This window comes from Gallinula chloropus (genome assembly GCF_964237585.1).
Source record: "Gallinula chloropus genome assembly, chromosome: 1".
Classification (NCBI taxonomy): Eukaryota; Metazoa; Chordata; class Aves; order Gruiformes; family Rallidae; genus Gallinula; species Gallinula chloropus.
This window is the reverse complement of record NC_140085.1, coordinates 60,510,598-60,534,234: the sequence shown is the minus strand read 5'-3', so window position 1 is coordinate 60,534,234 and position 23,637 is coordinate 60,510,598. Positions and strand designations below refer to the sequence as shown.

Sequence of the window (23,637 nt, the reverse complement as noted above, 5' to 3'; positions counted from 1 at the left end):
AAACTGCCTTTTTCTTCAGTCTCCTTTGAAAGAACTGCACTGAAATAGTGCTTGTATTTATGAGGATTGTAATTCATGTTAAATAACAGAAAAAGCACACAGTAAAATTAACAGCTGCTCTGCCTTTTGTTTGTCAACCAGGAAAGTATTTCTCAAGCAGCAAGAAAACAAATCAGTACCTTCAAGTCCTTAAATTATTTTGGCAATGTGCCTTTCTACATTGTACGTTTGAGCAGTGACTGAGCAGCAGTTGTCCAGTAGACCATTTTGACATACCTCATGGCCTTGGGTACTAGAGCACTTTTGTTTGAGAGGCGAGGTAGGCTTGTACCACAGAAAACTTCCAATACCTTATTTGAACGTTTTATGCAAAGCCACAGTCTGAAGTTCAGAACTTCTGCAACATGTCAGAAAGAAATTCATCATGGCATTTTCTGTGACAAATTCAACATGGCGTTTTCTGGTGTTGGGTTGATGGTTGGACTCGATGATCTTAGAGGTCTTTCCAATCTTAAAGATTCTATGGTTCTAAACAATTTCTGGAATTTCATGTGACAGACCAATCTTGGGCAGGAAAGTGGAATTCTCTTCAGGTTGTGAGAAAGTGGAAGATATGCTCCACAATGCACTTAATGCATTTCAGCTTTTAATAGCAATGTAATGCTTGGAACCAGATGAAAGGTAATGCAAAATAGGATTTCTTTAAAAAATGTGTATTATAGCCATTAATGTTCTCAGCACCAACGTTTTCCTCCTGTTTATCTCTTCCCATTGTGCCCCATTACTTGTTAACTTAAATATAACCTCTGTTGCCTGAGAGGTTGTCCAAGAAACCATTGTAATAATGCATTAGTGTTCAGGATATTTGTATGTGTAGCCCTTCACACATCTTATGCCTGGTTGCACCTATAATTAAAACACTTGTGAATATAAATTGTGATTTATCACATGACTTATAAATATGCATTTAATACCTGTTGAAACTTTCTGATTCCAGATGAGAAATAGAAAATGATTTTGGAACGAAGCTTCTTTTCCTGGGCTGTGCGAGAAGGCGTCTGTGTTCTTGTGACACTCACCATATTCTGACTGTTCTGAGGAAAGCGATGGATCTGCTGTCTAGCTTGTGATTGAATCTTCTTGACTTAGATTATTTGTTGATTGTATTAAATATATGCAGAAGCAAAAGCCAATTCATATAACAACTGAGAAGTCATTTTTCATTACAGTTATCTCCAAGTCCGGCTGCGCTGTGAGTAGTGTGGAAGGAGGGAGGAAACTGTATCAGAAAGCACTATTGATACAAAACCATTGCAAAGGTAGAAAGCAAAGCAGACAGAGGTGTCTTAACTTTCAGCATGAATTTATTCAAATAGTCTTGATGTCAGTGACCCACTGACAGTTGGGGAAGTGGCGAAGAAACTCAGGATGTTGAAACCTGTAGATAGAGGGCACAGTGATCACCATGCTGCTGCACAGAAGCAATGGTTAATAACTCAGATATTAACAATTGATCTGAAAAAACTTTCAAGGGAGATAACTGTCAAGTCTGCATTTTGTAGAGGAAGAGGCTAAAGCACAGAGTTTAAATGGCTTGCTAGCAGCTCAGTGGTAAACCTTGGTCTCTTGAGTCCTATCCAGTGTCTGTTCGTTATACTATTGATACTGCCATGTCTCTTCTGGAGTTCTCCAAAGGCTTACCACAATGCACGAATACATGACAAAGTTATTAGATATGTCTGGTAATAAAAAACCCTTTTCAAGACTACATCTCATACAGTTCTTTTCACAACCACTTCCAACAATGGTAAGGGGCCCTGGGGCTAAAAATCTTTGCATTCCCCTATGCAATGCAAGAACTCCTTCAAAAGTCATTCATCTGGGTTTGGATGAGGGGGAAACATCAGAAATTCAGGAGCACGGTAGATGTGTGACATTCCTCTGTGGATTGATTTTAGCTTGCTAGCAATTTTGTGAAAATAATTCAGCTTGTGGATTCTATGGCCCTGCATTCATTTTGTGTGGCCATATATAGCAACCCTGTGATGGCAATAGATGGAAGTTGTGCCCCTGCTGTCAGCTTTCTTCCACAACTAGAAAACTGTCATTCTGTTCTGAAAGCTTTTTTTCGCAGAGATCTTTACTTTTTTGGGATGAATCATGAATGGATCACCATATAAATGCTGTACAAATTCAGGCTGTAAACGACACAGCAAATGAGGCAGGATCAGACCTTCCATGTTGTGCTTTTCTGTTGCTAAGCTTTGGCTATGATGCCTCTGCTATATCTTTATCTGTAGAGCAACATGAGCTTTTCCAGATATACTTAAAATGGGAGGTGACAGATTATGTGACACATATGTCATGATTTAAGCTGATTTTCTTTATGCTTGCTTATGTAAGTTCTTTTTATTGGATCAATATAACGATGATGTGGAACAAAGGCCTTTGCTGCCTCTAGATGCAGAAATATACAAACCCTTATCATTGGTAAGAAAAGATGTGGTGAAAGTTCCCCACTAGATCTTGTATCAGACTCAAGTGAGAGCCATTTTTTCCATCCAGGTTTCCACAGCATCATTTCTTCAGATGCACAATGCCAGTCTCTGCTGTAGAAGAGAGGAAGGAGCACTCAGTACCTCAGGGTGAGGGATAAGGTAGCCTCAGTCTCCGAAGGATTACAGGAGAGAGACAAAGAGCCTTTGGCAATAAGAAGAGGTAGGCAATGATAGCAACAGATGGTGGATGAGATGATTGCATAGGTGATTTCATTCTGTTCATTTTTGTTCGTTTGCAAAATTGTGGGTCAAAAGAAAACAGGAAAAACTGCAGTGTGTTTAAGAAGAGCTGAAGATACAGCATGCACTGTGAAGCTTTTTGACTAGCAGTCAGTGGAGATAAACTTTACATTTCAAAGACTGCAGGATGAGAGGCCAGATTAACAGTGGAGGAAGTGGAAAAAAATGGCTTTGAGCCTTCAGTAATGCAGGATCAGAAGAGTTTGCCGTGATAGCATATTTAACATACTTTAGAAGCCAATTGCAGGATACTTTGTGGCACTACTGAGATCAGAGAAGACTTCAGGAATCCTAGAGGAGACCAGAAATAGAAAAAAACCCTTCAAGATATCTCAAAATCCTAGTAGGTGAGTGAGAGAAGGAATTAAACATGAAATATAAACCAGTGGTGTGAAGATATAATTTTTTTTTAGGAAAAAAAAGTTATTGAGCTCTGTGAAAATACAATTAAATAAAATATTGTGATGATTAATTTTAAATGTAGCCCTCTGAAGAACAATAAACATATTTTACTGAAAGAAATGAGTGGCTAAGTGAAATCTCTGTTTTCCTGAAGAAAAACAATTGGTCCAAGCAAATGATGGGATTACGCATCTAATTCAAAGATGAACATGGCAATATTGGATTTCACTGTGGCAGGAGTCACCGTGACAAAAGAGCTGAATTTTCTGAAAGTCAGAACATCAAATAGAAGAGCCTGTTAATATATGGAGCTGTTATAGTCAAAGGATTCATGGCAGGGGCAAACATCTCAGTTTTAGAGTGTACTTTATTGAAATGCTTAGCTACGGTGTGCTTCAGTGAGACACATTAGGTAAGGAGATCCTGTACAATTAGGAACAAAGGTAAAATGAAGTACATCATGGGAGAACTGTCTGTTATCATAGGCTTGGATGATGTGCTTTAGCTAGGGGCTTGCATTAGTATTCAGGCACTTGTTTTATATTTTTCCCATTTTTACAGTGCAATCCCCTTGAAACTCATTAAACCTCTTTCTGCAGTAGGCTAACCACTCAAGCATGAATAATCTAAGGGGTAAACAGAATATTGTTATAAATACACAAGTGTCCATTACAAGAAGTAGTAAATTTTAAAATGATTAAAAAGCAACAACAAAGCACAAATATCCTCTCAAGCACAGACAGCTATATCATAACCAGTATGTGTTTTCCTTGTAAAGGATTCATTAGAACATAAGTCTTAGAATTGAGTGGAATAGATAACTCGTCCTGATTAATGAGCTACCATTAATCATCTCTAGATCACAAGTTCAAAAACAAAATAGAGGATTTATCTGTTATTGCTTTGTGCTTTATTTAATCATGAGATCCATGCAAAACAGGTGTAAAAATGCTGTACTGTGTATAAATAGGACACATTCTAACATGACTGTGTTGTACTGTGTTGTACACCTTATTACAAGGCAGTTGAGAGTTGCAGTTTGACTGACCATCTAAACATGCATCCCTCTATTCGAAAGCCTTCAGTTCCAGTTGACTGAAGTCAACTGAACTACAGAAAGGCTATACTGGTTTTTAAAAATTTTAAAGTTTGAGTTGTCTAAATCAACGTTTAGGTAGATGAGGCAATTAACTCTGAACCCACAGTCTGAAATGCCTCTGTTTAAAGGCTGGGAGAATGCTACAGGTAGTGTAATTTGCAAAGTGAATCAAGTACCTCCAAGCGCTGTATCTCACAAGCATGACTGTCTTTTGTGAGCAAGGCTGTAGGTGAGGAACAGCTTTGTCCTTTTACCTTTTTGTGGTATTTTTTTTAATACAAAACCTACAGAATAAACCCAGAAATCTCTTCTATGCTCAACAGAGTTCTATCCCAAAGGATATCAAGACGAGCAAAAATGCCATGAGGCCTGTGTGGATGAACAGGGAACTTATGGACATTTCAAAGGAAGAGCAGGTAATATGGGAGGAATACAGAAACATTGTCTGAGCACCCAGGGATGAAGTCTGGAAAGCTAAAGCCCAAATGTAATTGAATCTGGCCAGGGATGTCAAAGACAAACAACAGGGCTTCTATAAGTGTCTAAGTGACATAAGGAAGGCTACGAAAAATATGGGCCCATTGCTCAATGAGAAGGGAACCTGGTTACACAGGGAACGGAAAGAGCTGAGGTACTAAATGCTTTGTCTGTCTCAGTCTTTACTAGGAAGAATAGCCTTCAGGAATCCCAGGGAAAAATCTGGAGCAAGGAAGATGTAGTCTTGGTGGAAAGTCAGAGAATACTCAAGCAAACTGTATATATATATATGAATCCATGGGCCCTGGTGGGATGCATCCACAAGTCCTGAGGAAGCTGGTTGATGTAATTGTGAGGGTACTCTCAATAATCTTTCATTGGTCATGGCAACTGGGAAAATAAAGTCTGGAGATAAGCAAATGTCACTGTCTTCAGGAAGGCCAAGAAGGAGAACCTAGGGAACTACAGGATGGTCAGTCTCACCTCCATCCCTGAAAGGCAGTAAAACCATTTCCAGGGTCATAAAGGAGAAAAAAATCACCAGGGGCAATCAGCAAGACTTTATCAATAGGAACTCATTCCTATCATTAGACTTTATCAATAGAATAATGACCAACTTGATAAACTTCTATGATGAAATCACTAGCCCAGTAGATGAGGGACTAGCAGTGGATATTGTCTACCTGGGCTTCAGTAATGCATTTGACTGTGTGTCTCTGGCTAGTTGTTGATGACCGAATAGGCCAAATATGCAGACAGTGGGGTGGCTTTAAAACTGGATGAATGTCCAAGCCCAAAGGGTGGTGATCAGTGACTTGGAGACTAAGGGGTTACTGGAGGCAGTAACTAGAAGTGTACCCCATGGGTCAATATATCTTCATTAGTGCTCTCGACGTTGGGGTAGAAGGTACCCTTAGCAAGTTTTTGGATGATGCCCAAACCAGGAGAAATGGAATGGCAGATATTCCAGAAGGTCATGCTGCCATCTGGAGGGACATCAACAGGCTGGAGAAACTGGCTGACAGGAACTTCACGAAATTCAGTGGTGGGAAGTGTAAAGTTCTGCACCTGGAGAGGAACAACCCCATGCACCAGAACATTCTGGTGACTACTGAGCTGGAAAACAGCTTGGCAGTAAAGGACCTGTGGGTCCTGGTGGACACCAAGTTGAACATGATCCAGCAATGTGCCATTGCAGCCAAGAAGACTAACAGTGTCCTGGGCTGCCAGCAGGTTCAGGGAGTTGATCCTTTCCCGCTCCTCAGTGTCCAGTTCTGGGCTCCTCAGTACACAGACATTCTGGAGAGAGTCCAGTGAAGGACCACCAAGATGAATAAGGGGCCAGAACATCTCTCTGATGAAGATAAGCTGGGAGAGCTGGGGCTGTTGGTGTGAAGAAGAGAAGGCTCAGGGAGGATGTCATCTATGTGTAAAAATACCCAAGGGAAGAGTGTATAGAGGATGGAGCCAGGTTCTTTTAGTGGTGCCCAGTGACAGGGCAATAGGCAATGGGCACAAACATCAGGGGAAAAAAAAAAGTGAAGGCAACTGAGGACTGGCACATCATTACAGATATTCAAAGGCCATATAGACAGTCCTGGTCTACTGGCTTCAGCTGATATCTATGAAGTAGAATTTTCCATTACTGGGACAGAAATGTGTTTGGGTTCTCTGACACTGTATAATTTAGGGTTAAATGTACTACCTTGCTTCTCTAAGGAATGTATATTTGAAGAGTGGAAGGACCATAAAAAGCATGCTTTGCTAAAAACTGTCTTTGAAGAAGAGCTGAGAGACTGATACAGAGGAAACATCCTGCCCCAGAAGGAGAGCGAGCTGGGGGATGGACAGAGAGGCCTGAAGGCAACAAAAATTGGCAGTAACTAGGGAAAAAGTAAAGGCGGTGTAAAGTGTTGGGGTGTGGGTGGGTAAGGGGTGGGGGAAGGAGTTTGCAACCACCCACCAATTAAAGTACTATGCAAATTATCCCCCACACCTTCAAAGAGCTAACACTAATTTGAACAGTAGATGACATGCTAATTACTAACTACTCAGCATAAAATTAGGTGTGTTTTTCCAATCCTGTAGCAAGATAAATATGTTGTAGATGCTGCTGTGTGCTGGGGTGCTGGCTTTGTGGAGTTACCACCTAGAACCTATCTCTGTGTGGACATGGAATAAATCAAATGCCTCTGCTCTGTGTGTGTATTGGCGTTCTGCACACCGGATAAACGATCCCACTTCTGGGACAGCTCAGGTCACCTTGTTTGATCAGGAGGGTTGATCTAATTTCCTTCCGGAGATCCCTTCCAACCTCAACCACTCTGTAATACTGTGAAATAACCCTGAGACCTAAGCCTGGAATGCAAACCCATCTTTTGGACAGCAAGATGAGGCTACTTCTTCCTCCTGTCCTGACTGCCCTTTGCATTGCACAGGTTAGCTACAGCAATTCAGAGAGAGGAGCTGTGGGCTGGAGGTGTGATGACCACCTGCCCCCCCCAACCCTTTTCTTAGAAGAGCTCCTGATGATGTGCATCAACAGGTCGCACACTGGTACGTGAAATGGCAAGAAGTGCTCACAGTGAAAAAGCAGAAAAACACCTTACCTGTGGTTTGTGATTTAATCTCAGAGCACCAGCTACAAGTATGAGCTTGTGGCCTGACTTTAGATTGTAAGTCACAAATAATTGTGACCACTTTAGACTGACAAAGGACTGCTTCAGTTATTTTTGATTTACAGGCATTCAGGCTTCTTTGATTGACAAAGTTTTTCCTTTATGCTTTTCTTTCTTCAGGAAGCCACAACAAAACAAGTTCCTACAGAGAGTCAAAAGGAAATAATGAGTAGAAATCTGTATTTGAGTTCCCTTTCCCTCCCTGCACATAGGTCAAGATTGTGGTTTGATGCTGCCATTGTTTTTTGACTCTCATATCTTGACTTGAAAAATTAATGTGTGCAAAAGTTCCTTCAGGCAACTGAAGAGGCCTCACTGTTTGCTCTTAGCTGAGGAAGGTGGAATTATTGTCCACAGCCTGGGTTTTATCTGGTTAGTCTGCTCATACAACAGGAAATAAAAGTTAGGGAACAATTAAGATCCCTAAGTTAGGTTACCTAGTGCCTTTGAGAAAGGTCTAGGTATCCCATATGTTTGGTGGCATCAGCAATGATACTGGTCAGTGTGGTAGCACAGTTTATGGTGCCTCACAGCTCTCTCTGATTGTTCTCTTGAATTTAGATGCAGAGGTTCTGCCTAAATATTTATGACTAAATGCTTTCTTAGACATAAGCTTTTCTGTTTTATTTTGGCCAAGAAGTACCTGACTTGTTTTTGTTTGTGATGGCTGTAAATTGGGGAAAAGAAATCATTATGGTTAGTGGAGCTATATTCATATAACACCGTTATGTTTTACTTTACCCTAGTGTAAATGTGGTTCTAAGGCATACTAACTCACAGGGTGACTGAAAAAATAAATTCATTAATGTTTATAGGATGGTTATGGTCCTCAAATGAAGGCATTCAAAATGCAAAGTTATTATCTAAAGAGAACCTTGACATTTAAAATTCAGCTGGCTGTATTTTGACGTGTCAAATATGCAGTTAATTTTGAATATATGGAAAGTGTTCAGAGGCATATTAAAGTCTTTCTATTTTTCCCTGCTCTGCAATGATGACCATTTGCAATACATCAAATGTCAGGGCTCCACAAGTGAAACTGTATCGTGGGGAAAAAAAAAAAGAAAAAAAGAAAAAACAAAAAAAAAAGAGAAAAAAAAGAAAAAAGAAAAAAGAAAAAAAAAAAGAAGAAAAAACTTTGGACTTGACCTGCAATGCCCTGAAATGTATTGTACATACTAGCTCTGTGAAAATGAGATGGTCTTTAAACCCTCAGAGGACAAGAAAATAATGCCCAAACTGAACTCTGTCAGAAGAGAAGACCCAAAAGGTTAGAGTAGCTGGAAAATAATGGGAGATTAAGAGAGATTCTGCATTAAGTGAATGAGTGAAACTGGATCATAAACAATTGTGTCAGAGGAAGCTTTCTGTCTGTAGCTTCAGAAGTGTGAGGAACATGGAGAGTGGAATTGGAATCTCCTTGTGGCAGAGAATGAAATGAAATTTTGAGTTAGAATAGTTTATTAAACCGATGATATACTAGAGTCTGTTTTTAATGTTTTTATTGTTGTGTGGCACTACCTAATCATTTTGACATAGAAATAGAGAGAAAAACCATATTTGATGGCCGGTATCTGTGAAGACATGTTAGAATGGAATATTTCTTCCTCTGGCAAAGATGCCAACAAATTATTAAGAAAACTAATGCTTATGTTTTGCCACTTGCTTGTATTCTATATATTATAATGCCTTTTTTCCCCCTCGTTAAAATGTGCTTCTGCAAAATGTTCATAGATCTAGAGGGAACCCTGCAAAATTCTAAATGCCTTGAAAATATATGCAAAAATATTCAGCATATGAAGAGGAAGGTTTTTTTTTTTTTCCAAAATATCATCATTGAAGTTACAATGGAATTATCATGAGCCTTTTTACTGAGGAGTAAGGCTGAGGATAATGATTGTTTTCCAGCTGTTTAGTCTAGGCAAGCCTGTTCCTTGAATTGGCATTACAGGTATCGAGACAGAAATCAGAGTGGTTTTATCCTTACTGTAACACATCCTTGATCTAACAGCAGGAAATATATCTATTGGCTGATACTGAGACTGTGACAGGAAAATAAGACTTACTGCCACAAATTATCAGGCAAAGTTTATGAAGAACTTCTGTTTCTCTGATTATTTAAAACAAATTTAGCTCTTTAAATCCATTCACATATTTTACTATCGTTCTTGTTCAGTCAAGCTGTTTCATCACTAAAATGTAAACAAATGGGATGCTTTCCTGTGCATGGAGATTCCTGGATCTGTAGATTTTTAAGACCGGTAAAACCACGTAACAAACTAGGTAATGATAGCACAGAAAACCGCCCTAAAATTGTCCTAAGAGAGTTAACCTATATATATATACATATATACATACATATGCTGTTAGCTTTGGAAGGAGAGTTGATTTGGTATTCATCATTTTTCTCCGTATTCAAAATTCTTGGTTACCAGAAATTAAGAGCTGATAAAATTAGACTCAGAAAATATGCACAATAGTTTCATCTTCTTTATAAAAAGTTCTCTCTTACAATTTAAAAAGTCATTCAGGTCTGTCAGAGATTGTGTAGCTCACAGGGTCTAGATTGCTTGCATAGGTATCAACACTGAACTTTGTGATATTTGGTTATGGTGCAGATAGAAAGCAGCGATAATAAACTTTTCTATTTTATACATGATGCTTTTATCTACTGCCACATCCCCGTGAGTGCAGGGTAAGAGGAGACAGGCTTTTAGCTTTTGTTTTCTAGATTTACCTATACTTAAAAGAAACACTTAATAGCAGACCATAAATACTGTAAAAAGGGAGCAAATATTGTTACCGTTAAAATAGATCCTGGGAGTTTATTTTTCATTAAATACATTATCTGTCCAGAAAATAGGTCAACTTTTTGGAACTCAAAAGCCATCTGGCTTTTCCAATTGTTACAAGGAAGGATGCTTTTTTGTTTGTTTTGTATGAAATACCATAGTGTTCTCTAGAGGGAGAGCCATCCTTCAGGGTAGCTCTTTAGAAGAAAAGAGACTTAAAAAAAATAATCAAAGTATTAACTGCATATAAAAATGATTTTCAGCTGTTAATGAGTCCATGTAAAATTTTTATGTGAGATGAAAACCAAATCTATTTAAAAAGTAAAGACTCTGCTTTCACTCAAGGATATTTTTTAATATATATTCACCAGGAGATGTAACGTCTGGATATTGGTTCCACCGTCTGAATATTCCCAGAGGCCAAGAAGTCAAACTTTGGACTCCAGTTTCTACATGGTGTTGTGGTTTTGTGTGGCTGGGTTCTGGAGAAAAAACTGCAAGAAGCAGCTAGAAGCTTCCCCCAGGACCAACTGAGTAAATGTCAGCCGGATCCACCACTGACCAGGGCCGAGCCCATCAGCAATGGTCACAGCATCTCTGTGAGTCACATTTAGGATGAAAAAACCCACAAGCAGACATTTTGCCACCAGAGAAGGGAGTGAGAAAATTTAAGAAACTTTGCAGACACCAAAGTCAGTGAAGAAGGGGGGTATGAGGCACTCCAGGCACCAGAGAGAAAGGTTCACCTAAAGCCCATGGAAAAAAGCATGTTGTGGCAGATTGTCCCCCTATGAGTCTGTGACTGCACCCCACAGAAGTGACCCATGCTGGGGCAGCTGGTGAAGAGCTGAAACACATGGGAAAGGACTCACACTGGAGTTCATAGAAGACTGTCTCCTGTGAGTGTGTGATGGTTCTGGCCAGGCCAGAGTTACCCTCCCCAAGAAACCAACACAGGGGAGCTGAGTCAGCCTGGGCTGTTTTCCACACCACCTGGCATCACTCCCCCATAAAAGGGGCTAGTTGGGGATGGAGGTCTCCTGGGTGACTCCAGGGCAGTCTGAGTGTGGCTGGGGCTTCAGTTTGGTTTGGGTCCTGCTGGATGCTGTTATTATCATCAGGTCAATATGGTACACTGTGTGAGTGAAATTTGCTGTAGGCTGTTATTGTTCCCCTTTCACGGTCTTTTTGTCAGGAAACTGCCCTTATCCCCAACCACGGGGGCTCTGTCTGTTTCTCCTCTGAGCGTGAGGAAATGGCGTGTGGTGCTCAGCCACTGCTTGAGGCTGAATCATCGCAGGGTGGGATCCCCACGCTGGAGCAGAAGACTGTGAGGAATGCGCTGCCCCCCTTCCCCAAAGGAAAACAACTTGTGAGGAACTGACCGAACCCCCCCATTCCCATGCGGGGTGGAAGGGAGAGAAATCATTAATAAAGTTCACTAAGAAGGAAGGGATGGTGGGAGGTGTTTTAAGATTAGGTTGTACTTCTCATTATCCTACTCTGGTTTCTCTGTGTGTGTAGTGTAATAAATTAGGGAGTTTTCTTTTTATATTCCGTGCTGAGTCTGTTTTGCCCGTGATGCTGATTGCAGAATGATCTCTGTCCTTATCTTGACTCCTAAGCCTCTCAATACATATTTTGTCCCCCTGTCCAGCTGAAAAGGGGAGTGATAGAGCGGTTTTGGTGGGCATCTGGCCTGCAGCCAGGGTCAAACCACCACACATGAACACAACAATTTAAATGTGTCGTTTGGCATTTGACAGCCAATAAAGCAACCTGCTTGGGTATAGCCCATAAGACTTGGCTCTACATTCTAACAAATTCCCAATGTCACATTGGATGCATATCTAAACATTCCACACATATTTATTCATGAATTCAGTCTTCTCAAAGGCTGTGATAACAATTACACGGCTTAAGAAGAGTTCACTAGAGATCTAGACCTTCAAAATGAATGGTAAATTTAGCCCCTGCTATTAAATCACACCATAAAATGTATTTAATATAATTCCAAATACATACACTGGACAACTGAACAAGAACAAGCTGGAGGTCCTATAGATTTATAACTAAGACAACTACTCCAGTGACTAGAAATAGGCTTCAAAAGGTGTTACTGAAAACTAAATACTGAATATTGTGTGCTATCTAAAACATGTACCTAGAAGTCATTCAATGCTTTCCCTTAACAGAAGTGAGCAAATATTTGAACATGCAGTGTGCATGTTGAAATTCCTTCCTTTGACCCTTGAAAAGCAGAACTGTACAGGTACTTTGAGTAAGCTCCAGTGCGCTTGGAGAAGGCAAAATAGGACATCAGTGGAAAGACAAATGACCAGGTTTCAATTTGGAATGTCTGCTTCATTGAATGCCACTTCTGTGATACTGATTTGACAGAGAAATTGGCTGTCCTGCCTTTTTCCAGTTCCAGAGAGCTTACTTAAATAAATTATCTGGCGGCAGAAGATTCTTCACTCCTTTTGCCTTGAATTTCTCCCCAATGTGTGAAAAATAGGATCAGTGTCCACGAATCTGCTATACTCATTTTATACTAGTATAAATAGCTATAGAGGATGCTAATTAATAAAAAATGGTGGGCATGTAGCCTTTGCTACATTATAATCAGTGACTTTTGGCCTTCAGATTTAGGGGACATATAAAATTTGCTTTGTAATCTAAAATCCCTACAGCCATTACATTTAATTTTGGAATCGTATTTCTGAGGGTGCAAATGTAAATGTCTGGCAACCTAGTTCAGCACCATAAGAGAGTAAGGACATTAGAAAATATGGACTTGAATGCACAACTAAACATTTTTGGACATATGGTTTTGCTGCTGGCTTTCTAGTTAAGAGTTTTTCTGCTCCACATAATGATTCTTGGGCCTGAATTCATGCTGATGTTTCTTCTTTAGATCCTTCCAGAATCCCGTGACGTGCTAATTTGCAAGATGAGCTATAGAAAAAGCTATTTCCAGAGATTATTACTGATGTTATTTGGGGCAAACTGAGTGACAGCTACTATTTCTTCCCTAAGCTGCTGTGAAATTTCAACCATTCTTTACCCGTCTGAGCTGCTCAAAACTGGGATCATTCAAGAAATTCAGAATTATTTGTTGTGTGGCTCTGGATAAACTTGCATTCTTAAAAATATAGCACATATTCATAAATGATGAAGTGAAATATATGATTGAGATTGCACTTAGTCAATATAGGTGTTAATTTCTGGTTTGCTTGGACAATGCTTCTGCAGATGGACTAAACCGGCACATTGCCACAGTGATTGAACATCAGCTTCCCTTGTCATGCGGTGAATATAGTTATGTTGGATCATCAACTGTGTCACAGGGACAAAATCCAGCAACTGTTGCGAATAGGATTGCAAGAATGAAACTTTGTGAGATAACCAGAAATGGAGCAGGCTAAACCAACATCAGCTACACAAAACCAGGCCCTTCAGTATATGTTAATACGCTGGGCCATAATTTGCCATGGACCAGGCTCCTAGGGAATTCTGCTGCCTTACCAGTAGGGCTGATAGCTTCCTGCAGAGGGATGTGACAGGCAACAAGATAAACACTAGAGCTCTGCCAACTAACTTCATGCTCTTAGGAGCATCCTATAGCAGTCTTTAGCCCAGACAGTACAGCAAGTTGTGCACTCCTTGTGTACCCAGAGCGCTCATGCGATTAGCAGAGCTATGAGTACACAAGCAGCTCAGTACTAGATTTTAGGTTTTGTTTTGAAAATCTCAAGCATCAGTCTTTTTCTCCTTTTTCTTTTATTTTTTCTTTCTACCTTTAGCTATACATAAGCAATAGTCCGCTCACCCTCCCCAACTTCTTCAAGACAGACTCACTGTACCTCAGACCAGGCAAGTCTGGATATTCTGGGGAAAATCAACTTTTATCTTTGGCAAAGAAGGTTGAAAATAGGACTTACAGTCACTGCAATTTTTAAGCATAGAGTTCCTCCAATAGTGGTTAGCTGCTTCATACTTCTTGGACAGTATTCTCAATTTGAGAAAGTGTTGCTAGTAAGAAGTATTGATGTAACAGGTCATTTTAAAATTTCTTTATTTTTACACCAATAGTGACATTAGCACTTAAATTGAGGGCTAATGGTCTCTGTTGTAGCTAAGAGAACAAGACAAATTTCTGGGTAAAAAAGCAGTTGCGAAATCCATGGTTATTTTTTGTTACCAAGTTCAAAAGGAACAGCGATAAGAATGACAGTGCCTGAAGTCCTTTTGTCCCCTTCAAAGAATATATATTGAATGTTGAAAGTTTTGTAATAACAGTGCTTGTGCCTCTGATGGTTCTGATGAAGTGATCTGGAAAATGGTGGTGGAGGCATATCAAAGAAACAGGAATAGCTTTGGATAAAACAGCAGAATTTACTCTTGTAGAGATAAATAATCAATAATCTGCAATTTCAGGAAGCTGGGCAGCTCAGTGACACGAATTACCTAAAAATCAAAGTTCAATGACAGTCTTTATAAAATTACATCATCGAGTTTGTAAGTTAAATCCACAACAGCAGAAATACAAAGCAGAAGCTAAAATTCTACTTGTCCTCCATGGAATTTACCATGGACTCCTTTCCTCAAGTGTGCCTAAATACTGAAGAATGTATCATATATTCTGCTTTTGCATGAAACTATTCTGCTTTCAGGTGCTTAATTTGTTAGGTGATGTGCATATTTTTTAGCTTTTTTTTTTTTTTTTAAATTAAGAAATCCCTGATATCTGTTGTTGGGCTTTGTTTTCACATGTTCAAATTCTTCTTATAAGTATGAAACTTCATTGCCCAGTAGAGTTTTATCAAAGCTGTCTGAACATTTGACTTGGATTTAGCAGGGTCTCATGTGAATAAGTCTAGTTAAATGAATAAAGCTAAGCATATGCCTGAGAAGGATTCCGGAAGGGAAACTACATCTGGAAAAATATGGATGAAATACTGGTTGTCTTGAACTGTAAAACCTCCTTGGGGAGAAATCAAATGATAACATCAGTAATAATTGGTACTAAAATCACATTTTCACCCCAGAGGATCTCTAACTCATTCTCACCTGGACTGAGTCAGACTTTCATTTCAGCACTTTCCATAAGCCTGCAAAAAGTGGCTTTTGCCTGCAGAGACAGATATTTTAGCATTTCTGTAAGTTCTCATCATTTGTCTCCCAACACACTACCCACTCATTTCTGAAAGACAGAAACAAACAGAAGGTCATGACTTGCTAGCACTTCAGGGGGCAGATGGGTGATCCACCATGGAGAGACCGATTTCAGGACTGCACCAGCATGCTGCAAAAACTAAGTATACCTAGGACCTCTGGTGTGAAGGCATTTTTATGCTGGAAGGCAGCACTCAAACAAAGAACGGTGAACATGGGTATTTCTGTGGGTTGGTTTCTTTGTTTTTGTTTTGCTTGCTTATTTTGTTTTGGTTTTCCCTATGACCAGATTGCACAACAAACCACTAAAAACGGTCAAAATATATACTCAAAATGTTCTGTCATAACATGTTTTTTTCAACTCAGAATGCAATTATCATGTATTCTGTACAAGACTTTTAGAAAAACATATGTTTTTCAGTGAAATCTACAGCTACAAGATTAATTGCTACACTCATCACTTGACATTTCTTTAAAATTCTTTGTTGAGTTTCAGAAGCATGAAGTTTTGCAAAAGAGAAAAAAAAGAGTCATTAAAGGGAAAATCATCAGTTCAGAAATCTGCTATAATGACATTTGTAGGTGAACCTTAAATTGGTAGCATGCCATTGGGAGAACTTGCAATCCCTTCTTTACCCTTTTAGCCATGAGTATGGGCTGTGATGAGTTTAATTAACAAAGTATGTTCCTCAGATACTCATTAGAAACATTCTTTCAGCAAACAGGTATTAGAATGTTAGCTAAAATAGGAATCTAATGGTCTTCATGTTCTGCTAAAGTTCATTTGTATCCCTTATACTGCTGGTCTATCATTTCTAGTAGCACGTATGTTCAAAATGCATACCAGAGAGTTTAGTGTTGCAATGCCAATTCTTTACCAAATGCTTATACCTTCACATTAAACACACACTATGGACAGAGTGCAAAAATGACTAGAGTTGCTTTTCAATACCACAAGGTATTGAATATCAGGCATCACAGAATAAACACAGTTAAAGATTTTAGATCACCTGGCCTTGACAGATTTTTTCTCTCACAGAAAACGGAGATGTTGTTCCAGCTTATAAAGAGATGGCTATCACCAACCAGAGGCTGGTGGCATCCAATTCCTATAGGTCCCCTCCTAACTAGATGGGGCATCAAAGAAGCTAGCTTGTGAGGTGATTAATATAAAGGGAGTGGACACAATGTACCTCTAGCAATTTGATTTGGGGGAGTGGGCTTCACAAATTGGGCTGAGGCAATTGATACCTCTTGTTGAGTCCACCAGTTGCGTACTTCAGAGACTTGTTGCATTGGATTCAGCCACAGAGTGGGCTTCAGAATGCCCTCAAAATCTAGGGTGGTGTGTGCGCTGATTTCTGACCAGGCACCAAAAAAAATTAATAATTTTTCAATAACAATTTTCACTCAGAATGGTTTGTTTAAGTCAAAATTAGCTTAGCCATCATAAAGATAGGAAGTAGTAGATATAGTTCTGGGAGTATTTTTAAAATGCTAAGATTAATTGTGTGTAACTTGATTGGGAAGTTCTGTTCTTCAGGCGCATTTGTACAATGGATGCAATGCTACCAGACATCCAGCAACAGCATCTGAGTTCTTAGCTGTGATCATGTCGTAGTGTTTGTTCATAGAGTCTCTGCGAGCTTCTCTCTTGTGATGGGTTGACCCTGGCTGGAGGCCAGGTGCCCACCAAAGCCGGTCTATCACTTCCCTCCTCAGCTGGAAAAGGGAGACAAAATGTAACAAAAGGCTCGTGGATTGAGATAAGGACAGGGAGAGATCGCTCACCCATTACCGTCATGGGCAAAACAGACTCGACTCAGGTAAATTAATCTAATTTATTAAAAAATCCAAGTCAAGTCATGAAAGAGAAATCCAAATCTTAAAAACACCTTCCCCATACCATTCCCCTCTTCCTGGGCTTAACTTTAACCCTGATTTCTCTACTTCCTTTCCTGAATGGTGCAGGGGGACAGGGAATGGGAGTTCTCTTCAGTTGCCCCTGTCATTCCGTTCTCCTCAAGGCAGAACTCTATTCCCCTGCTCCAGTGTCAGGTCCCTCTCACAGGAGACAGTTCTCCATAAACTTCTCCAACGTGAGTCCTTCCCATGGGCAATGGTACTATCACAGTGGTGAGGGCATTTGAGAAATTTATTTCTTATTTTCTTGCTTTGCTGGCATGCTGTACCTTTTACCTTGCAGTAGGGAAGGTTTCATTTTTTTTTTTTTCTTACATATCCTTCAGCTGTTTTAGGTTTTGGGGGTATTAAATAAGCCTCTGATCCTTCATGTGGACATTTTGGAAATTGCATTATGCTACTCAGGGCTGTATGTTACTGTGGCACTGACGGGGAGGAAAGAGAGGTGAATTGCAGTGTAGTGCGGGACAGGTAGTTCATACAGCTGAGCAATGCTAATAGCCTCCACGAGGCATGGGAAACTCGTGTCATGTAATTGCATTTGCCTCAGAAACAGAAAGAGCAACCAGCCTTTATACTGAAAGACTATTAGTGATTTTGAAAGTGACACAAAAGTTCTGATGAACTCTATAGGCCAAATCCTCTACCTCTTTTCTTTTTGAACCAGGATAAGAAATTGATTTAATGTATTACATCCACTGTAATGGGTAGAATCTGGTTCTCCTTCCCCTACTGCTTTGCCTGCAATGTGACACATTGTTACTACTGCACTAATTGAACAACGGTTAGGTAACAGATGCCTAAGTTAACCATGAATATGAAACACATTATGGAGCTCCCCTGAGCCATAGTAACGCTCTTTATAACGTGATTGCGGAAGAATTTCCTGAGAGACTTGTAACGGACAGACCTGTTACAGCACAAAAATACTTTCGTAAGGGACAAAAGGTCTGTTGTACGTCTTATCTGAGTTGTGCATTACAATACTCTGAAATAGTTATCACCGAAAAGGGTTTCTAAGTATGGGACAAGATGTGCGAAACAGAAGAGTGGGCAGGAAGAGTATGCCTCATTTTATCACTGGGAGGTCTTCTCAGAGCAAGAACGGCTTTCAAAAGAAACACTTGAGGAGTCTCATGGCTACGTGCCATGCAAATCATTAAGTCAAAACGAGTAACAGGCTCTTGGTTTCTCCTTTCTCTGCCTCTCTCTCCGTCATCGGTCGCGGGCAAGCGCTGACAGGGCCGGGCACCCCGATATGACGGGCGCCCCGATATGGCGCCCGCCCGGGCCTCCAGCGGCTCCGCTGGGCGCAGCAGCAGCGGCCGCCAGCCGCCCGCCCCCGCTCGGCACGGGTCTGGCCACGGCTGAAGCGACACCCGCCACAGCGCTCCGAGTTCCTTCCGCGCTCCCTCCCTTCCCCGGCTCCTGGCCACTGGCGAGCAAAACCGGCGTCCGGGGGCAGCGCCGAAGCGCGGGGCGGGGGCGGTTCGACCCGCCGTGGGGGCAGCCCCGCCGTGGCCTGGGGAGCCGCCGCTCCGTCTCATGACATTCGAGGGCTCTTCTTAACGAAAGCTGCGCGGCTCCTCTCCCTTGGAGGCCGCGGAAAATGGGTTTCCTGGGCAGGTTGGCGGTGCTGCCAAAACTTGTCGGAGCGGCGGCGGTCCGGAGCGGCGGCGGTGCCTGGCGGCGGCCGGGACGACCCGGCGCGGGGAGCCCGCTCCCGGGCTGGGCCGCCGCTGCCCGCTTCCTGCCGCCCGGCGGCCGCGCTGCCTCCTCCTGGGCGCCGGGCGAGTACGAGAAAGTTTTCAGGTCCTCCGTAGCAGAGCCCGAGAAGGTCTGGGGAGCAGCTGCCGAGCAGATCCAGTGGTACAAGCCCTGGGCCCGGGCCCTGGAGAGGGGCCGCTCGGGGAGCGCCTCCTGGTGAGTTTGCCCGTGTCACTCCGGTGCGGTGGAGGGGCCGGGGCCGGGCGGGCCCCGCGGGGCGGGGGAGGGCACAAACCAGCTGTAATGGGGAGAGCTGTCTGCGGACGGGCTGGGGTGTGCAGGGTGTGGGGTCGTGTGGTTGACACAGAACTCCCTCAGCCCGCATTTGGGGCGGCCAGTCTGCCATAGCTAATGTCCAAGGGAGCTGCAGAGCATGGAAGAGTTTAATAATTACACTTAGTTAACGTTAATGATTAAAAGCAACATGGATCAGTGTGTTGGGGGTGAGAGGGGAGTTACTGTGCACTGTGACAGGCTTGATGTACCTATGTGTGGATGTGAGGTCCATGGATGTTTGGTTGACACGGGTGCGTGTGCCTGATGCTCCCCCATGCAGCCCCTTTTGGGCCTGGATTGGGAAAACCAGGCAGCAGGTGCCAGGGGAGGTGTGTGTATGAAAACACAGAAATGGTGGCTTCCAGAGTAGTTTAATCTTAGAAACTATCCAAGTAGTTTGTAATTTAGATGTGGTTAAGGAAACGCTTGGCAAAAGCATTTGCATTGTAATAAATATAATACATCCATGGAAGACATCCTTATAAATTACCAGATAGGATTTTTAGTACTTTCTCAAAGGAAATGTGCCTGTTATAAATTTGTGTCGACCACCAATGCTTCTTTTTCAGCAAGTTTACGTCATGCTCTTTGATCTTTACTCAGAGAAACTAATATAAGATGGAAAAGGCAATGGAGGATGAGGGTCATCTTTGGTACATTGATGTTGCTTGGCATTTTTATAGATTTCTGGGTTTTAAGTTAAAAATGCTAGTCATTCTCAAAAGGTAATATCTAATATTAATCACTCTCAAATCTGCCCAAATGAAGATATACAGAATGGAGTGGAGCTTGCTTTCTTAGTGGTGTCTGACATTACAGCTTGGCATCTCTAGCAGTGAAAATTGTTTATAACTCTTAAGCTGAATGTTAAACAGTGCCCAACCAGGATAAATCTTGTTAAGTCAGCAGGGCTGCATAACAGTCAAAAATCCTAAAATGGATGGGTAAGGAGACCTGTGGTCTAGGCCATGTCACTATTCAAAAGCTGCAAGTAGGATTGTCTGCATAATTGAAGACAAGTAAAGCTCCCTGGCTCTGGCATTCCCAAATGGAATGATGAAGTCAATACAATGGTTACTTTATAAGAACTAGGGAATGAATATTATAGATGCCAGTGAGCATGGTTTTGCTATCAAATCCTGTCAAACAAATGTGGTTTGATTAATTGAGTGTGATAAACTTGCTTGATGAAAGTAACATGGTTAAGCCTTTGTAAAGCATTGTGACTTCTGAGAAGTTACTTGGTCTCAGAGCAGGGATAATTGGATAAAGTATCATGAACTGAAATCTGACTTGTCTTCCAAGTGTATTTTCTAGCCTCACTTCTGACATCTTTCTCTTTGTGGATGCAGACTGCCACAGACTGAAATTATCTCATTAATGTGGTCAAATGCCTGAAGGGAGGGGTGTACAGAAGATGGAGCCAGGCTCTTTTCAGTGGTATTCTGGGACAGGGGCACAAACAGAAACAGAGGAGGTTCCCTCTGAACATCAGGAAAGACTTTTTAACTGTGAAGGTGACTGAACACTGGCACAGAGTTGTGGCTTCTTCATACTTAGAGATATTCAGAAGCCATCAGGGGACATGGTCCTGATCTACGGGGTCTAAGTGGCCCTGCTTGTGCAGGGGGGTTGCACCAGAAACTTTTTTGTTGCCCTTGATATCCCTGGCCAGACTGAATTCTGTCAGGGCTTTAGCCTTCCTAACCTGATCCCTGGCTGCTTGGACAGTTTCTCTGTATTTGTCAAGTTCGCTTTAAGTGGTAACAGGCTGTGTGTGATACTGGTGTAGTACTGTAGTGCATCTCAGAAGCCCCAGAGGGTTACCAGCATTCAGTGTGCTCAGCAGGGTGAATGATAGGTAAATTCTTTGAGGAAAAGGTTAAATATGAGGGATTGGGTACAAAAGTCTATTTTAGAGGACATGCTGAAGAGAAGACAAAGAGGATGAAACATAACTGAGGAAGAGGACAGGTTTCCAAAAGAAACATTGCTTGCTAGTCTAACAGGGTAAAGATGTAGACTGAATCAGGTTTACCTAGGAAGGAGGTTATGGAGACATTCAAAATAGTATTAAGTAGTTCATGTATGTATTTCTCGAATGAGAATTTATCTCCTGTTTCAGAGACATATTACTAGGTTAATTACTAAATATCCTTTTTATCCCCAGTTTCTTTGGTTTTGATTGCAAAGAGACTTATGGAAACAGAAGCTTTTAATATACTTTCCAGTCTATTTACATCAGTTGATGTAGTTGAAGGACACAGTTAACATTTAAAATGTATCTATAAGGCAAATGCCAATTTGTCTTCTCTAAATTCTGTAAGAGCATGAAAGAAACGTGCAGCAGCATGCCTTAGTATGTAGTTTTCTTTAGTCTCTGCTATTGGAAATACCAGTATTACGCCAGTGGGATGCCAAATGATTTCCTAAAAGTGTGTGATGAGTGTCACCATCCCCTGGCTGCTTTGTTGAAGCAGTAATCCTGGATGCCATTCACTGTTCTAACCTGCATCAGTGGCTGTAACAGCGCAAAACTGGTTTTGGCCACATCAAAAATAATGAGTTAAAAAGCATGAAGGAATTGGAATTGTTTGGTGTAGAAGGCAAAAAGGAAACCTAAGTTTTAAAACATTGGCTATGAAGTTGGAGGAAAAACTCTGAGCTGGCTTTGGAGAGGTCAAAACTAGGAGTCTTACATTGCAACGAGGAAGATGTAGATTTTAGGTGTTAGAAAGAAAAATCTTCTTAATGCTAAACATACAGTGTTTGGGAAACTCCCAACTGTGTTTTGTGTGTGTGTGTTGCTCTTATTTGTGCTGTAGAGAGATACGTGCAGATAAAAAACCAGGCATGAACAGCATATTTAGAGAGGACTGAATTTTCAGTGTGTGTGTCATCTTTCAGTCAGTGGAGTCATCTTTGTATCTGGTGCCTTCTGTATTTTTTTTTGCGTGAGGATTATGCTGCACTTGACTTTTTCTGTGTAAAATGACAAAAATGATGCCGGAGTTTGTGAAGTGTGTTCCTTTAATTAGAAGATGAGAAATTTTTTTGTGAATGTCTGGTTGTTGAAGAGGCTATGACTCACATTGCTTTACAGGGGATTTTGAATCACTGGTGCAAAACATGGTAATATCAAATCCATTATGAATGTCAGACAAATCTGTAAGATTTTGTAACAGTGGGGGTCAGATACATTTAGATACAGATGCTTGTATGCTTACTTGTTATTGCCACAAGATGAATATTTTGAGTCCTGAACCTGTTCTTAAAGATACGTCTGCATTCCAATACAAAGTAATGTAATATTTTCATAATGGCAGGTTATTTTAGATGAATGTATGCTTTTCTTGTGAAACCTTAGCTTTAAAAATCAGAATGATTGATGCAAAGTAAGTTAAATCAAAGCCAAGTTTAGCAGATTCTTAGTTAAGTCAGTTAAAGTGTGGAACTTTCCCTTTTTTTTCATTAATAGGCTCATTAACCATTTTTAGGAGATTATGAGGTTATAGAATAAAAGAAATACTTCCTGAAATGTGTATAATATTTTGTGAACTATATTTTAATAGAATATTCTCATTCCTTTAAACAAAAATGCGAAAAAATAGTCAGCTTAGTTTGGAAGGCCGGTTGTTATGTCTTTCCAACTTCTTTTTCAGGTTTGTGGGTGGAGAGCTGAATATCTGTTACAATGCTGTGGATCGTCACGTTGAGAATGGACGAGGAGACCAAGTTGCCATTATTTATGACAGTCCTGTAACAAATACCAAACAGAAAATAACATACAAAGAGCTTCTTGAACAGGTATGTTTGAGAATAACCTCATTACTGAAAATGCACAGTAAATATTGCACAGCAGGTAGATACTAGAGAGGGAGAAAAGGTCTACTTTGCTAGTTTATTCCTTATGCTGTGCTCACTATTGATTTATAAGCTTCTCTACCCGTACCCAGTTATACTGTATCTAAGAGGCTTTGATCTTCCTCTAATTCTTGTTTTTCTTATGCAGTAATTTTTTTGGTGGTTGGTCAAATTTTAAACTTTTCTGTGTTGGTTTACTTTATTTTTTTTCTTCTCTAGCAGCTGCTATTTTGTATTGAAAAGGTAGAGCAAAGTATTAGCCACTTGTCTCTTGCTACAATGAATGAAAATGCAGTTCTGCAGAGATGATGATGTGTACCTTGGCCACTGCTGCACATAACTGAGTGTAGAACCCCTTGAAATATTAGCAGGGAGGAGCTCTA

At 40.9% G+C, this 23,637-nt stretch overlaps 1 protein-coding gene across 1 annotated transcript in view; it reads left to right on the top strand.

Moving 5' to 3' along the window:
* Positions 1 to 18,928: 18,928 nt before the first annotated feature.
* The window catches only part of ACSS3 (acyl-CoA synthetase short chain family member 3), an 81,661-nt gene continuing 76,952 nt past the window's right edge, over positions 18,929 to 23,637 (top strand). Inside the window, exons 1-2 of the mRNA XM_084276868.1 lie at positions 18,929 to 19,270; positions 23,053 to 23,197. Of these exons, the coding sequence (XP_084132994.1) occupies positions 18,957 to 19,270; positions 23,053 to 23,197 (459 nt within the window). The 5' untranslated portion in view covers positions 18,929 to 18,956. The remainder of the gene's footprint in view (positions 19,271 to 23,052; positions 23,198 to 23,637) is intronic.